Source organism: Bufo bufo, chromosome 7, assembly GCF_905171765.1.
Source record: "Bufo bufo chromosome 7, aBufBuf1.1, whole genome shotgun sequence".
In the NCBI taxonomy this organism is placed as follows: domain Eukaryota; kingdom Metazoa; phylum Chordata; class Amphibia; order Anura; family Bufonidae; genus Bufo; species Bufo bufo.
Window position 1 is genome coordinate 231873660 of NC_053395.1, and position 16736 is coordinate 231890395.

General features: G+C 50.1%; 1 protein-coding gene across 1 annotated transcript in view; it reads right to left on the reverse strand.

The window, feature by feature from the left end:
• Nucleotides 1-525: 525 nt before the first annotated feature.
• SEMA5B (semaphorin 5B) overlaps nucleotides 526-16736 on the reverse strand; it is a 157514-nt gene continuing 141303 nt past the window's right edge. Inside the window, 4 exon segments of the mRNA XM_040441569.1 lie at nucleotides 526-951; nucleotides 12771-12976; nucleotides 13099-13143; nucleotides 13314-13463. Coding sequence (XP_040297503.1) covers nucleotides 796-951; nucleotides 12771-12976; nucleotides 13099-13143; nucleotides 13314-13463 — 557 coding nt within the window. The 3' untranslated portion in view covers nucleotides 526-795.

Here is a 16736-nt window from a genome sequence, read left to right on the forward strand (position 1 = left end):
GACCAAGCTGGCAGAGGTCAACCCAGAATCGGTCTCAAACACTTTATAGATCTAAGTTACCAAGACGTCAGAACAGGATGGTCCTGCCTCTGTAGGTGAAAACCTAACGACGCTTCTGTAGGTCAGGTTATGCATGGTCTGGTCTACAGGGACCTCATGGCGGACCTGGGAACACCTATAGACAGGGTGTGATAGGACTTCATCTTCGGAGGTGTTAATGGGTCTTCAACAACACTTGTTAGAGGCGGCGAAGAATAGTCTATCAAGAAAGCATCCAACTTCTGGAGATACAAGAAGGTCATTTCATCGAGTTCAGTCTTCATCGGCAAGGTGACTGTTGGTACAATCCAGAAATGATCCGAATACTGTCAAAGGAGAACGGAGCGACAGCCGTGATGAGGTGTCGGAGCTGGTCATGCAAGCAACAAAGCCATTCAGTGTAATGTGTTATTTTCTTTGCTTATATGAAAAAAATAAAAATGCCTCATGAGTGAACACGCCAAACGCTTCCGCAAACCTCCAGGTTTATATGTTCCAGGATCTCTACAGAAGCAGCGTGTTCATCTTCAAGTAAACAGAAGCCTTGGACTATCCTCCTCTCCCGACCATGAAGATACCGCTCTAGCTGTGTCCTAGGGGCTAACTCCAGTGTGACGTCACAGAGAAGGGTCAGTAGGTCCATTAGCCCAACTCAAGATGTGACAGAGAATGAGCTGAGCCATGTCTAAGGAGCATGAGAGGGGGAAGGAGATGGAACCTCAGTGTGACGACGTGAATCCCATTCCGGGCCGGATCTCAGCTGTTGGTGAAAGTTCTGCCTGGAGAAGAATCTGGTCTGAAGTCGTATTTGCTGAGACTGCTCGGGTAGTATGTGGTTGTGTACACGTTCGTTTGCTGCAAAGGGTAAAAGTTGGTTCGGTCGTCGGGAAGCAAATTGTTCTTATTGAGTGTCTGCAAAATATAAAGAAGGAAATATTTAGAGCCGGGAGTGCTACCTAAAAGCCCCCTCACCCGCCCCCCACTACATGACTATCCGCGCCCTCGGAGGTCTTGTACATAAGCGGTGAGAATTAACTCATTCAGGGCCGTTTATCACATTCCATCTGCTAGGAAACATTAAACCTGGATGAGGACTTGGCGGGGACTGGTTCTGATGTTGGGGGTCTCGGGGCAGCCGCTTTATCTACAGTTTTCTGGAAGTAAATTGGTCAAATGTCGGCTACATTATTTTTCTATAAACCTTTTTGGAATTTTTGCGGTAGGAATGATTTGTGTGTTGAATCTCGGGTTATTTTCTGGCTGGAGGAAGGCGTTCCGTCTTATTTGATTCAGGATGTAATTTGATTGCGGCTTCAGATGCAGAAATGAAATTTTCCCCTCACACAAGATAAATTGGAAATTGATATAATGAGTTTATTTCCCTCTTCCCTCTGATGCTCACAGGCCGGGGCCGCACAGGAGGCCGACACTGGATCTAATGGGACATTAGCTTTTATTTCATCCCAATGACCGTAGAATTACAGAGAGAGGAGGCGCGAGCAGAATATGAAGGCTCGGGGCGACGGCACAGTCATTGCTGCTGCTTTAATTGTTCGCTTCCATTTTCGGCAAAGTCACAATTTAAAGGGAACCCGACGGCTCGTTTATGTGACGCCCACAGGACCTTTTTCGGCAGGTCATGGTGCTCCTCTTGATCCCTCTGGATAATTTTTAAGTCTGCAGAAAATCCACTTTTATCCTTGTTCTCGTCATATGCAAATTAGCTCAAGGAGGTCGGTGCAAACCTCCTGCAAGTCCTGCTTCCCGGCCCCTGCATCTTGACGGACGTTCTCCATATGACGAGAACAAGGATAAAAGTGCATTTTCTGCCGAGTTACAAGTTATACTAAGGGATGAAGAGAAGCCCCATAACCTGCGGAGAAAGGTCCTGTGAGCGTCTGTCACATATTAACGAGCCGCCAGGTTCCCTCTCCGCCAAATCGTCTCCAAACAAAATGCGCGGTGACTGGTTGGATCGTAACAAATATCCCCCCCGAGAGGGGTCAGAAACTGATATTAGATACCTAGAGAGCAGACCCGGTCATCAACCACATCACTAGTGTCTACTGAATGGACAGGCGGCATTCTCAGTGATGTCACCGCTGATCTCTAGTGATGGATAGGCGGCATTCTCAGTGATGTCACCGCTGATCTCTAGTGATGGATAGGCGGCATTCTCAGTGATGTCACCGCTGATCTCTAGTGATGGATAGGCAGCATTCTCAGTGATGTCACCGCTGATCTCTAGTGATGTCACCGCTGATCTCTAGTGAATGGATAGGCTGCATTCTAAGTGATGTCACCGCTGATCTCTAGTGATAGGCTGCATTCTCAGTGATGTCACCGCTGATCTCTAGTGATGGATAGGCTGCATTTTAAGGGATGTCACCGCTGATGTCTAGTAAATAATAGGCAGCATTCTTAGTGATGTCACCGCTGATCTCTAGTGAATGGATAGGCTGCATTCTAAGTGATGTCACCGCTGATCTCTAGTGATGGATATGCTGCATTCTCAGTGATGTCACCGCTGATCTCTAGTGATGGATATGCTGCATTCTCAGTGATGTCACCGCTGATCTCTAGTGATAGGCTGCATTCTCAGTGATGTCACCGCTGATCTCTAGTGATGGATAGGCTGCATTTTAAGTGATGTCACCGCTGATGTCTAGTGAATAATAGGCAGCATTCTCAGTGATGTCACCGCTGATCTCTAGTGAATGGATAGGCTGCATTCTAAGTGATGTCACCGCTGATCTCTAGTGATGGATATGCTGCATTCTCAGTGATGTCACCGCTGATCTCTAGTGATGGATATGCTGCATTCTCAGTGATGTCACCGCTGATCTCTAGTGATAGGCTGCATTCTCAGTGATGTCACCGCTGATCTCTAGTGATGGATAGTCTGCATTCTAAATGATGTCACCTCTGATCTCTACTGAATGGATAAGCAGCATTCTCAGTAATCTGACCACTGATCTCTAGTGAATGGATAGGCTGCATTCTCAGTGATGTCACCGCTGATCTCTAGTGATGGATAGGCAGCATTTTCAGTGCTGTCACCGCTGATCTCTAGTGAATGGATAGGCTGCATTCTAAGTGATGTCACCGCTGATCTCTAGTGATGGATATGCTGCATTCTCAGTGATGTCACCGCTGATCTCTAGTGATAGGCTGCATTCTCAGTGATGTCACCGCTGATCTCTAGTGAATGAATAGGCTGCATTCTAAGTGATGTCACCGCTGATCTCTAGTGATGGATATGCTGCATTCTCAGTGATGTCACCGCTGATCTCTAGTGATAGGCTGCATTCTCAGTGATGTCACCGCTGATCTCTAGTGATGGATAGGCTGCATTCTAAATGATGTCACCTCTGATCTCTACTGAATGGATAAGCGGCATTCTCAGTAATCTGACCACTGATCTCTAGTGATGGATAGGCTGCATTTTAAGTGATGTCACCGCTGATGTCTAGTGAATAATAGGCAGCATTCTCAGTGATGTCACCGCTGATCTCTAGTGAATGGATAGGCTGCATTCTAAGTGATTTCACCGCTGATCTCTAGTGATGGATAGGCTGCATTCTAAATGATGTCACCACTGATCTCTACTGAATGGATAAGCGGCATTCTCAGTAATCTGACCACTGATCTCTAGTGAATGGATAGGCTGCATTCTCAGTGATGTCACCGCTGATCTCTAGTGATGGATAGGCAGCATTTTCAGTGATGTCACCGCTGATCTCTAGTGATGGATGGGCTGCACTGTAAGTGATGTCACCGCTGATCTCTAGTGATGGATAGGCTGCATTCTCAGTGATGTCACCGCTGATCTCTAGTGATAGACTGTGGTGATGTATGACTAGCAAACCCATGCGCTATGTTTGGTTTCATGGGGCGTTCTCTCCGGGGACAGCGTTTACCTGCTCTCCAGCTCCACTGGCACATCTCAAGGACTGGTGTCCCCGTTATTAAGTGCGTCACCTCTGTCAGCTACAAGCAACAGTTCACAGTCACTGTTCTGGGCATTGAATGCAGCGATATGAGAGGATGATGATGATGCAACACACAGTGGGACACGCTTACTGCACGGATGAACTGCCAGGAACCAACGTGTAGAGTGTAAATACGGTACAAAATCCAATCGAGGTCGCCACAGTATTCAACCCCGTTCATGGACGTTTGTACAGATAGCAGCACAGGAGGGGCAAAGAACGGATAGGTGTCACCACGGTCTAGCCTTGTAGTGGATATCACATCTATCATGGATCCAGAGAGCAGGAACAATCAGGCTACCTGCACACAGGCCGTCTTGCAAAATTCCAGACTAATTTCTGTGCAGATTCTGTGTGTTTCTGCACAGAAAAAAGAGATTGTACATGAGATTTGTGTAATCTGATTCATTATGCTGCAGGTTTTGCCTAATCTGCAACGTGTGCAGGAAGCCTCAGGGTGAATTTATCATTCTTCCACTTTTGTGCTGTAAAAAAAGTCACAAACATTTGCAAATTTTGTTGCAAGTATTTCCTGAAGAGGACGCAGGGAGGGCGCGCGCCGAGGGCAGGGAGGGCACGCGCCGAGGGCAGGGAGGGCACGCGCCGAGGGCAGGGAGGGCACGCGCCGAGGGCAGGGAGGGCACGCGCCGAGGGCAGGGAGGGCACGCGCCGAGGGCAGGGAGGGCACGCGCCGAGGGCAGGGAGGGCACGCGCCGAGGGCAGGGAGGGCACGCGCCGAGGGCAGGGAGGGCACGCGCCAAGGGCAGGGAGGGGCTGCCCAGACACATTATCTTTATTTGCGCCAGTTTTTTGGGACAAATGACAGAAATCTAAGGCAGCTTGGAGATGCTGCAGATTTCATTCTAAGGACAAAAGGAAGAAGAATCAGCCCTCGTATGTGCAAACACTGGTGAGAAAAACGTGAACCCTGTAATCCATAATCAGCAGACCAGTAGATGCAACGTTTCTCTTTAACATCAGCAATTTTATGCCTGAAGTTTAAAACCCGAAACGTTGCATCTACTGGTCTGCTGATTATGGATTACAGGGTTCACGCTTTTCTCACCAGTGTTTGCACAGACGAGAGCTGCCTCTTCGGCGTTTTCTCTTGATGTTGTATGAGGGTCATGCAGGAAGTGACCCGCGTGGGGCGCGCACCGAGCTCTTTCTGGACTGTACTGGGAGTTCTGTATTATTTTGGGAGCCTCCCCTGGCAGCACAGGGGATATTAGAAACCACCATAAAACGCTGATGGATCTCCTCCTTAGTTTCATTCTGTAACTAAAACTTAAAATTCTATATTGGAAATTTCTGAAAGGGGGGCGTCAGCAAGAAATTCGCGCTGCCTTGTAGGGCCGGCTCAGCTGAATGTAATGATACTGTTCGCTTAGCGATCCATTGCTTCATTCTGGAGAAAAAGTACTGTTAATCCATATGCAAATGAGCGATTAATTTCACTGAGGGCGGGCCCAAGCCACTCTGTGCATCCTTGCTCCTCCCTCTGCTTGATTGGCAGGACCAGGCTCCTGCACAGTCATCTTGCCTGGTCCTGTCAATCAGGACGGAGACGAAGGGCGGGCAGAAGCAGCACGGGTGCACAGAATGCATTGGACCCGCCCTTAGGGCACTTAACTGCTCATTTGCATATAGATTAAAAGTATTTTATTTTTCCAGACTGAAACAACGGATCTCTAAGTGTAAAGTATCATTACATCGAGCTGAGCAAGGCCTACAAGGCAGCATGCTGGGTGTAACAGGTGGCAGACTGAAAATCCCCATCCAATGACAGCAAGCAGAGATTTTAGCCATTAAATGATAGTACAGAATTGCAGGGCGTACCGAGTACAGTTGTGGCAGGTTGGCTCTGGTGGGGTGTGACCTGTATCGGTGGCACGCCGGTGTGATGTGTCTCATTATCCCAGTAATGATACAGAAGTGTCCGCCGTGTAGCCTCTGGCGGCTCCGCGGATTGCACAGAGCCGCTCCGCCTAATTACAGACCCTTCCATCATCCTCCGTGTACCGGTACATTTACATGAAACCTCTGCAGGCTCGGCGGTGACCGGTGTGACATTCATGTCGAGTCGCTGACGGGGATGAATCTTACACCGACAGAAGTAGAAATATCACCCAAGCTATCTGATGGACTCCACAGACGAGGGTCACGTGTGTTCCTGGCAGTGCTATGTGCGAGGTCATAGACAGCGATGAGCATGCACAGTGATGAGCATGCACAGTAACATGCAGCCATGCACAGAGACCAGAAGGGGTCTTCTTCCTAACACGCTGTATAATTCCAGGGCGGGGGCTTTGCTTTATGACTCGGGACTATGGGGTCCACAATCCATCGCACATATATGTAGATGTAGGAGTCAGATGATGGAGCAGGCCATATCTGCCCTATAACTGGTGACCTTTTGCTTCTTTCTCAAAGGGGTGGGGCTTCGTGCAGGAGGCGGGGCTAGTCACATCCCAGCAGATTTATGCTGGAAGCAGTTATAAGCTCACATCTACGACAGCCGAGCATCGGCACCGACTGCAGTTTCTGCCACAGACTGCCAAAGATGCGCCCAATTTATTAGGAGCCCTCTGGATAAATTTGCTGCATCTCTCTAATGGATTTTTAGACAAACACAGACGTAGGAATCACCAGTCTTAGTAAATCTGCCTCCAAGTGTTTCAGTACCTCAACAGCTTGCTGTCAATGAATACAAATGTATATTTAGAAAGTCCCAGGACTGGTCTTTAGCTTTATTTCCTGTACAGCAGACTGATCCGGCCCTTTAAGATCCCAGTGTGGAGCGATTACTCTCTAAGATTTTATTTGAACTCTAAATCTTCCTCCTTCACGTGGCCTTTATGTCTGTAGATTTGTGGCCATCTTGTGTCTCCTCTCCTTCATTCATTCCCCATGTAGTAACAATTCTGGAGCATCGATTCCTTTGGCTCTACCTTGTACAGAGGGGAGGTAACCAGTTGGGGGCGTGTCCCTGCACAGTCTGACAACGGCAGCACTGATTGGATAGAGTGAGTCTGTGCAGGGACACGCCCCCAACTGGTTACCTCCCCTCTTTACCCTTACTGCAGACTGCTGGCAATTCATTCATAACTTCTAGTGCAAATAATAAAGGAACGGCACAACATACAGACATAGGAATAGAGGCTCCAGAATGGTTATTACACGGGGAGTGAATGTGGCTATAAACCCAGGTGTGTCAGAAGAGGGGAGAGGTCCTATTTAAGGTCAATTTACATGAGATATTACAGCAGATAGTCAGGACGGAAGTGTTCCTTCCTGACAATCTGCTGATCGCTTCATGCAGCGATCTCCTCCACAGTATAGGGAGCAGTGATCACTAATGCCATCGCTCTTCTCCATACTGACTCCTTGTTTGCCGGCAGGAGACAGTGTTTACATGGCATAATCTGCTGCCACTAAACAATCATTTTTGCCTGCGCAGGAAGATCGGATTAGGCTACTTTCACACTTGCATTTTGGCTTTCCGTTTGTGAGATCCGTCATGGGCTCTCACAAGCTTTCCAAAGCAGATCAGTTTTGCCCTAATCTATTCTGAATGCAAAAGGATTCGCTCAGAATAATAATAATAAAACGGATTTATATAGCGCCACCATATTCCGCAGCGCTTTACAAATTCATAGGGTTCATTTACGAAAACAAAAGTAACTGGCTAATATGCAACTGAAACACTAGGAGTCAGGGCCCTGCTCACAAGAGCTTACAATCTATGAGGAATTGGGGGTGACACATAAGGTAGTTGATTGTGATAAGTAGGATTCGAGCCATTATTGAACTGACAGGAGCGGTGCCGGCCGATCTGCTTCGGGTTTGGGACTACTAGAGGATCGAGTTTAGGCCAGAGGAGTTGGTGGGGGAGAGGTTTAGTCTGGGAAAAGTCATTTTAGGTAGCTAGATAAGCCTGCCTGAAAAGATGTGTTTTTAAGGCAGATTTGAAGGTAGGGAAGTTGTGAATTGACCTAGTATTCCGGGGCAGAGTATCCCGGAGAGTAGGTGCAGCTTGAGAAAAGTCTTGAAGATGGGAGTGAGAGGTACAAATTATGGAGGTTATTAATCGTAGGTCGCTAACAGAACGGAGAACAGGAGTAGGGTGGTAGATGGAGATGAGGGAGGAGATGTATGGAGGTGCAGCACTGTGGAGAGCAGGAGTAGGGTGGTAGATGGAGATGAGGGAGGAGATGTATGGAGGTGCAGCACTGTGGAGAGCAGGAGTAGGGTGGTAGATGGAGATGAGGGAGGAAATGTATGGAGGTACAGCACTGTGGAGAGCAGGAGTAGGGTGGTAGATGGAGATGAGGGAGGAGATGTATGGAAGTGCAGCACTGTGGAGAGCAGGAGTAGGGTGGTAGATGGAGATGAGGGAGGAGATGTATGGAGGTGCAGCACTGTGGAGAGCAGGAGTAGGGTGTAGATGGAGATGAGGGAGGAGATGTATGGAGGTGCAGCACTGTGGAGAGCAGGAGTAGGGTGGTAGATGGAGATGAGAAGGAGATGTATGGAGGTGCAGCACTGTGGAGAGCAGGAGTAGGGTGGTAGATGGAGATGAGGGAGGAGATGTATGGAGGTGCAGCACTGTGGAGAGCAGGAGTAGGGTGGTAGATGGAGATGAGGGAGGAGATGTATGGAGGTGCAGCACTGTGGAGAGCAGGAGTAGGGTGGTAGATGGAGATGATGGAGGAGATGTATGGAGGTGCAGCACTGTGGAGAGCAGGAGTAGGGTGGTAGATGGAGATGAGGGAGGAGATGTATGGAGGTGCAGCACTGTGGAGAGCAGGAGTAGGGTGGTAGATGGAGATGAGGGAGGAGATGTATGGAGGTGCAGCACTGTGGAGAGCAGGAGTAGGGTGGTAGATGGAGATGAGGGAGGAGATGTATGGAGGTGCAGCACTGTGGAGAGCAGGAGTAGGGTGGTAGATGGAGATGAGGGAGGAGATGTATGGAGGTGCAGCACTGTGGAGAGCAGGAGTAGGGTGGTAGATGGAGATGAGGGAGGAGATGTATGGAAGTGCAGCACTGTGGAGAGCAGGAGTAGGGTGGTAGATGGAGATGAGGGAGGAGATGTATGGAGGTGCAGCACTGTGGAGAGCAGGAGTAGGGTGGTAGATGGAGATGAGGGAGGAGATGTATGGAGGTGCAGCACTGTGGAGAGCAGGAGTAGGGTGGTAGATGGAGATGAGGAGGAGATGTATGGAGGTGCAGCACTGTGGAGAGCAGGAGTAGGGTGGTAGATGGAGATGAGGGAGGAGATGTATGGAGGTGCAGCACTGTGGAGAGCAGGAGTAGGGTGGTAGATGGAGATGAGGGAGGAGATGTATGGAGGTGCAGCACTGGGGAGACCTTTGTGGGTGAGGGTGAGAAGTTTGAACTGTATTCTGTGGTGGATGGGCAACCAGTGAAGTGACTGGCACAGGCTAGTGGCATCAGTGTAGCGGTTGGATGGATAGATGAGCCTGGCTGCAGCATTTAGGACAGACTGAAGGGGGAGAGTTTAGTGAGAGGGAGACCGATTAGTAATGCGTTGCAGTAGTCAAGACGAGAATGAATCAAGGCAACAACAAGAGTTTTTGCCATTTCCACCGTAAGAAAAGGGCGGATTCTGGCGATATTCTTGAGGTGCAGACGATAAGAGCGTGTAAGTGATTGAATATGGGGAGCAAAGGAAAGATCAGAGTCAAATGTGGCACCAAGACAGCGGGCATGTTGCACAGGAGTTATGATAGTGCTGCAGACCGAAAATTGAAATATCAAGTTTAGGTGAGTTAGTAGATGGGGGAAAGACAAGAAGTTCAGTTTTTGAGAGGTTCAGTTTTAGATATAGAGAGGACATGATGTTAGAGACAGCTGCCAGTCAATTACTGGGGTTTTGGAGTAAAGCAGGGGTGATGTCAGGGGACAAAGTGTATAGTTGGGTGTCGTCAGCGTAGAGATGGTATCGAAAGCCAAATCTACTGATAGTCTGTCCGATGGGGGCTGTATAGAGGGAGAAGAGTAGAGGACCTAGTACTGAGCCCTGAGGAACACCAACCTCAAGAGGAAGAGGAGAAGAAGAAGAGTCAGCGAATGATAGACTAAAGGAGCGACCAGAGAGATAGGAAGAGAACCAAGAGAGAGCAGTGTCCTTAAGGCCAATTGAGTGGAGCATGGTGAGGAGGGGTTTATGGTCTACAGTATCGAACGCTGCAGAGAGATCCAGCAGAATCAGTAGAGAATAGTCACCATTTCTTTTTGCTGTTAGGAGATCGTTAGACACTTTAGTAAGGGCAGTTTCTGTAGAGTAAAGAGGACGGAAGGCAGATTGTAAGAAGTCAAGAAGAGAGTTTGCAGAGAGATAGCTTATTAAGCGAGAGTAGACAAGACGTTCAAGGAGTTTAGAGATGAAGGGGAGGTTAGAAACAGGTCGGTAGTTAGCAGCACAGGTCGGGTCAAGAGATGGTTTCTTTCGTAGTGGGGTGATAATAAAGTGTTTGAAAGAGGAGGGGAAGATACCAGAAGAGAGAGAGAGTTTAAAAATTGTAGTTAGGTGAGTGATGACAGCCGGGGAGAGGGACTGGAGGAGGTGTGATGGAATAGGATCACTGCTACAGGTCGTGGGTCGAGAAGAAGAGAGAAGCCTGGAGACTTCTTCCTCTGTTATAGGGTCAAAAAAAGGAGAGAGAGCATGTGGAGGAATGGGAGGGAGGAGGATTGAAATTATTTGGCGACTGAGAGATCATTTCCTGCCGGATACTGCCAATTTTGTCTCTGAAGTAAGTGGCCATGCCATCAGAGCAGAGGTCAGTGACAGGTTCTGGAACTTTAGGGCTTAGAAGGGAATGAAAAGTGTCAAAGAGTCGTTTTGGGTTATTTGAGAGTGAGGAGATGAGAGGTGAAGTACTTTTGTTTGGCAATGTTGAGAGCCGAATTGTATGTTTTGAGCATAAATTTATAATAGAGGAAGTCTGCTGGTATTCGCGATTTTCTCCATAAGAGTTCTGCACATCTGGAGCAGCGCTGGAGAAAACGTGTTTCAGGTGTGTGCCAGGGCTGCCATGTTCTGTGTCGAGAGGGTCGGACTGATATTGGAGCTGCTTCATCTAGGGGGGTTTTGAGGGTCTGGTTGTAATGATTGGCAGCCAAGTCTGGACAGGGGAGGGAAGTGATTGGGGTAAGAGCTAGTTGTAGGGTGTTAATGGGTTGCTGGCAGTTAATGATGTGTAGGTTTCTGTAAGTGTGAAAAGTAGGATTGTCATGAGAAGAGTGAGAGGTCTTTATGGTAAATGAAAGAAGATTGTGGTCAGAAAGTGGGAAGGATAAGTTACTAAAGTTTGAGACTGAGCAATGACGGAGGAAGACTAGAATGCCTCAGTTTGCCTCCGATCCGTCTCCACTCCGCTTGCAGCATTTTGGTGTCTGCTTGAAAAAACTAAGCCAAACTGATCCGTTCTGACACACAATTTAAGTCAATGGGGACGAATCCGTTTTCTCTGACTCAATCTGGCACAATAGAAAACGGATCCGTCTCCGATTGACTTTCAATGGAGTTAATGACGATCCCTCTTGGCTATGTTACAGATAATACAAATGGATCCGTTCATGATGGATGCATGCGGTTGTATTATTGTAACTGATCCGTTTTTGCAGATCCATGATGGATCCGCACAAAATCAAGTGTGAAAGTAGCCTTACCTGATGAACGAGCGTTTACACCACCAGATCATCGCTTCAACAAGCATTACTATGAACGCTTGTCAGCGATAACCTGTGCGATTCTCAGCCGGTGTAAAGGGCCCTTCAGAGCACTGGACTCCCCCATTGCTCCCAGCTGACGATGGACTAAGCTCCCTCCACCGGGTCAAGAACGGTCAGTGCCAGTAACGGCCTCCGAAGAGTTCAGCTTCACTGTCTAAAGAGGCTTCTTACAAGACTCCATAAAATTAAATCAAAGTGACCGGATCAATAGCCCTAACAGGAGGCAGCGGGGCTGATTTATTTCTGTGGCAGGTTAGCGAGAACCAAACATTAATTCTTGTCTCTCCAAGAAGCGAAGAGGAGCCGGCGTCAGAACCCGAGCGTTAACGGGATCTGAATGAGGTTCCCCTCCCACTTTACTGCCTCCAGAAACATACTATAGGACTAATGGGTCATTATCAGACAAGACTGTGGGAAGACGACCTGAACAGATAGGACTGGATTTTCTGGCGGGGTTCGATTCGAGGTGAAGGGTTAAGGGCTGTATTAGACAGCCCGATGTGGCAGATGACTGTCGGGAGGGATCACCTGCTCACTAGTGGAGGAGACCGCTGCTATTACATGCAGCAATCTCCTCCGCAGCATGGGGAGGAGCGATCACCAAGCCTTCACTCATCCCCACACTGTCTAGTGGTTTGCCGACGGCAGGTCATTATTAGACACCACGATTTGCCGCCTTCAAACAATTATTTTTTAACATGTCAAAAGATTTGGATTGTCCAATCATCGAGCATTTGCTTGTTCATCGGGCAATCAGAGGCAGTATTACACTGCAAGAGGATTCTGCAGGTGTACTCCAGGCTTTACTCACAGATATGACTGGATGACACAGCATGCAATCATTGAACATCTCCATCAGCATGCTCCAACCAGTCCCATTCACTTCCCACCTTCTCCACATCAACCCTTCTCACATTATGTACATGACCCATGCTGGATGACATGCACCTCTCCCCCCAGTGCAGAGACACCTACCTTGAACTCCATGGGAGTATATTTCTCATTTTTCGGAGTAGAGTTTCCCTTGTAGTGGAGATGGTTGGGGGTTGCAGGGTGAATCACGGTGGACTCCTGGGACTGTCTCTGGCACCGTTGGCAATAAACGTAGATTACAAATGTCAAGAGGCTGGAGCCAAAGAAACAAGACACACCAGTGGCTATCAGATGAATAAGGCTGAAACCTGTAGGAAACATGAAAAGGCTCGTCAACGATGCGACATCCACACAGTACCTTAATAACGTGCACCGAGTGCCCATCGCTCACACAATAGGACATGATGCCCGTCAAACAGGTTTCACTTACCTCCACACTCTTTACTTTCATCAATGCTTGAGGCTGGCAGAATGACTGCAAATAGAAAGAAGGAGAACTGCTAAGAACGTATGAAACCCACCATCTGCAGGAAAATGATGCGACCCTTTAAAATATCAGGGTGACTACTCCTTGTATATTTGAGGGAATTCCAGCAGAATGACACCGGATCATTAATGTCAGCGGAGCGGAGGTTTAAGGCCTACCTGGAATCTCATTGTATATACAGTCTCTGTATTGAGTGCTGTTTCCAACACACTGTGTGGGTCCAGGGTCGTGTATGTCACAGTAGCGGTTTCTATATTGTGTTCCATCTTCATGACACATGCTCCATTCGGACCACTCTGCCCAACCACCTGCAGCAAAGAAACCAAACAGGTCATCACATCCTCGTACATCTGCTCCACCAAAATGTCAGCACAGACAGTGACTGAGGCAACACAGCTTCTAGGTGGATATCTACAGGGAGTGCAGAATTATTAGGCAAGTTGTATTTTTGAGGATTAATTTTATTATTGAACAACAACCATGTTCTCAATGAACCCAAAAAACTCATTAATATCAAAGCTGAATATTTTTGGAAGTAGTTTTTAGTTTGTTTTTAGTTTTAGCTATTTTAGGGGGATATCTGTGTGTGCAGGTGACTATTACTGTGCATAATTATTAGGCAACTTAACAAAAAACAAATATATACCCATTTCAATTATTTATTTTTACTAGTGAAACCAATATAACATCTCAACATTCACAAATATACATTTCTGACATTCAAAAACAAATCAGTGACCAATATAGCCACCTTTCTTTGCAAGGACACTCAAAAGCCTGCCATCCATGGATTCTGTCAGTGTTTTGATCTGTTCACCATCAACATTGCTGTGCAGCAGCAACCACAGCCTCCCAGACACTGTTCAGAGAGGTGTACTGTTTTCCCCTCCTTGTAAATCTCACATTTGATGATGGACCACAGGTTCTCAATGGGGTTCAGATCAGGTGAACAAGGAGGCCATGTCATTAGATTTTCTTCTTTTTATACCCTTTCTTGCCAGCCACGCTGTGGAGTACTTGGACGCGTGTGATGGAGCATTGTCCTGCATGAAAATCATGTTTTTCTTGAAGGATGCAGACTTCTTCCTGTACCACTGCTTGAAGAAGGTGTCTTCCAGAAACTGGCAGTAGGACTGGGAGTTGAGCTTGACTCCATCCTCAACCCGAAAAGGCCCACAAGCTCATCTTTGATGATACCAAGCCCAAACCAGTACTCCACCTCCACCTTGCTGGCGTCTGAGTCGGACTGGAGCTCTCTGCCCTTTACCAATCCAGCCACGGGCCCATCCATCTGGCCCATCAAGACTCACTCTCATTTCATCAGTCCATAAAACCTTAGAAAAATCAGTCTTGAGATATTTCTTGCCCAGTCTTGACGTTTCAGCTTGTGTGTCTTGTTCAGTGGTGGTCGTCTTTCAGCCTTTCTTACCTTGGCCATGTCTCTGAGTATTGCACACCTTGTGCTTTTGGGCACTCCAGTGATGTTGCAGCTCTGAAATATGGCCAAACTGGTGGCAAGTGGCATCTTGGCAGCTGCACGCTTGACTTTTCTCAGTTCATGGGCAGTTATTTTGCGCCTTGGTTTTTCCACACGCTTCTTGCGACCCTGTTGACTATTTTGAATGAAACGCTTGATTGTTCGATGATCACGCTTCAGAAGCTTTGCAATTTTAAGAGTGCTGCATCCCTCTGCAAGATATCTCACTATTTTTGACTTTTCTGAGCCTGTCAAGTCCTTCTTTTGACCCATTTTTCCAAAGGAAACACCTGATATAGGGTGTTGATGTCATTAGACCACACCCCTTCTCATTACAGAGATGCACATCACCTAATATGCTTAATTGGTAGTAGGCTTTCGAGCCTATACAGCTTGGAGTAAGACAACATGCATAAAGAGGATGATGTGGTCAAAATACTCATTTGCCTAATAATTCTGCATGCAGTGTAGAGATACATTGTATACACCTACAGAAGTCTATGGATCAAAACCTCTACAAGCCCATACTGGTAAGGTATCGTGCCATGGCCGGAACCAAAACCAGCTGTTTAACCCAATACTGACTTAGCTCTAGAGTTCCTCCCGCTCTAGGGGTGGAGGAGTTCCCCCCTGCTCTAGGGGTGGAGGAGAGCCCCCCCCCCCCGCTCTAGGGGTGGAGGAGAGCCCCCCCCCCCGCGCTCTAGGGGTGGGGGAGAGCCCCCCCCCCCGCTCTAGGGGTGGAGGAGAGCCACCCCCCCCCGCGCTCTAGGGGTGGAGGAGAGCCCCCCCCCCCCCGCGCTCTAGGGGGGGAGGAGAGCCCCCCCCCCCCCCGCTCTAGGGGTGGAGGAGAGCCCCCCCCCCCCGCTTTAGGGGTGGAGGAGAGCCCCCCCCCCGCTCTAGGGGTGGAGGAGAGCCCCCCCCCCCCCCCCCCCCCCGCGCTCTAGGGGGGGAGGAGAGCCCCCCCCCCCCGCGCTCTAGGGGTGGAGGAGAGCCCCCCCCCCGCGCTCTAGGGGTGGAGGAGGAGCCCCCCCCCCCCGCTCTAGGGGTGGAGGAGAGCCACCCCCCCCCGCGCCTCTAGGGGTGGAGGAGGCCCCCCCCCCCCCCCACGCTCTAGGGGTGGAGGAGAGCCCCCCCCCCCCCGCTCTAGGGGTGGAGGAGAGCCCCCCCCCCCCGCTTTAGGGGTGGAGGGAGAGGCCCCCCCCCCGCCCTAGGGGGGGGGGAGAGCCCCCCCCCCCCCCCCCCCCCGCGCTCTAGGGGTGGAGGAGAGCCCCCCCCCCCCGCGCTCTAGGGTGGAGGAGAGGCCCCCCCCCCGCGCTCTAGGGGTGGAGGAGAGCCCCCCCCCCCCGCTCTAGGGGTGGAGGAGAGCCACCCCCCCACCCGCTCTAGGGGTGGAGGAGAGCCCCCCCCCCGCTCTAGGGGTGGAGAGAGCCCCCCCCCCCCGCTCTAGGGGTGGGGGAGAGCCCCCCCCCCCCCCGCTCTAGGGGTGGAGGAGAGCCCCCCCCCCCGCTCTAGGGGTGGAGGAGAGCCCCCCCCCCCCCGCTCTAGGGGGGGAGGAGAGCCCCCCCCCCCCCGCTCTAGGGGTGGAGGAGAGCCCCCCCCCCCCGCTCTAGGGGTGGAGGAGAGCCCCCCCCCCCGCTCTAGGGGTGGGGGAGAGCCCCCCCCCCCCGCTCTAGGGGTGGAGGAGAGCCCTCCCCCCCCCCGCTCTAGGGGTGGAGGAGAGCCCCCCACCCCCCGCTCTAGGGGTGGAGGAGAGCCCCCCACCCCCCGCTCTAGGGGTGGAGGAGAGCCCCCCCCCCCGCTCTAGGGTGGAGGAGAGCCCTCCCCCCCCCCCCCCCGCTCTAGGGGTGGAGGAGAGCCCCCCCCCCGCTCTAGGGGTGGAGGAGAGCCCCCCACCCCCCGCTCTAGGGGTGGAGGAGAGCCCCCCCGCTCTAGGGGTGGAGGAGAGCCCCCCCGCTCTAGGGGTGGAGGAGAGCCCCCCGCTCAATGTACACCCTTTCTAGTGTCACAGCATCTCCATCAACCTATGTACAATGACTTCACCGGCTTCTCAGAGGATTCAATGTAACACCGAGCTGAAGGAACGGAACAAGCCAGGGTTAGAGGA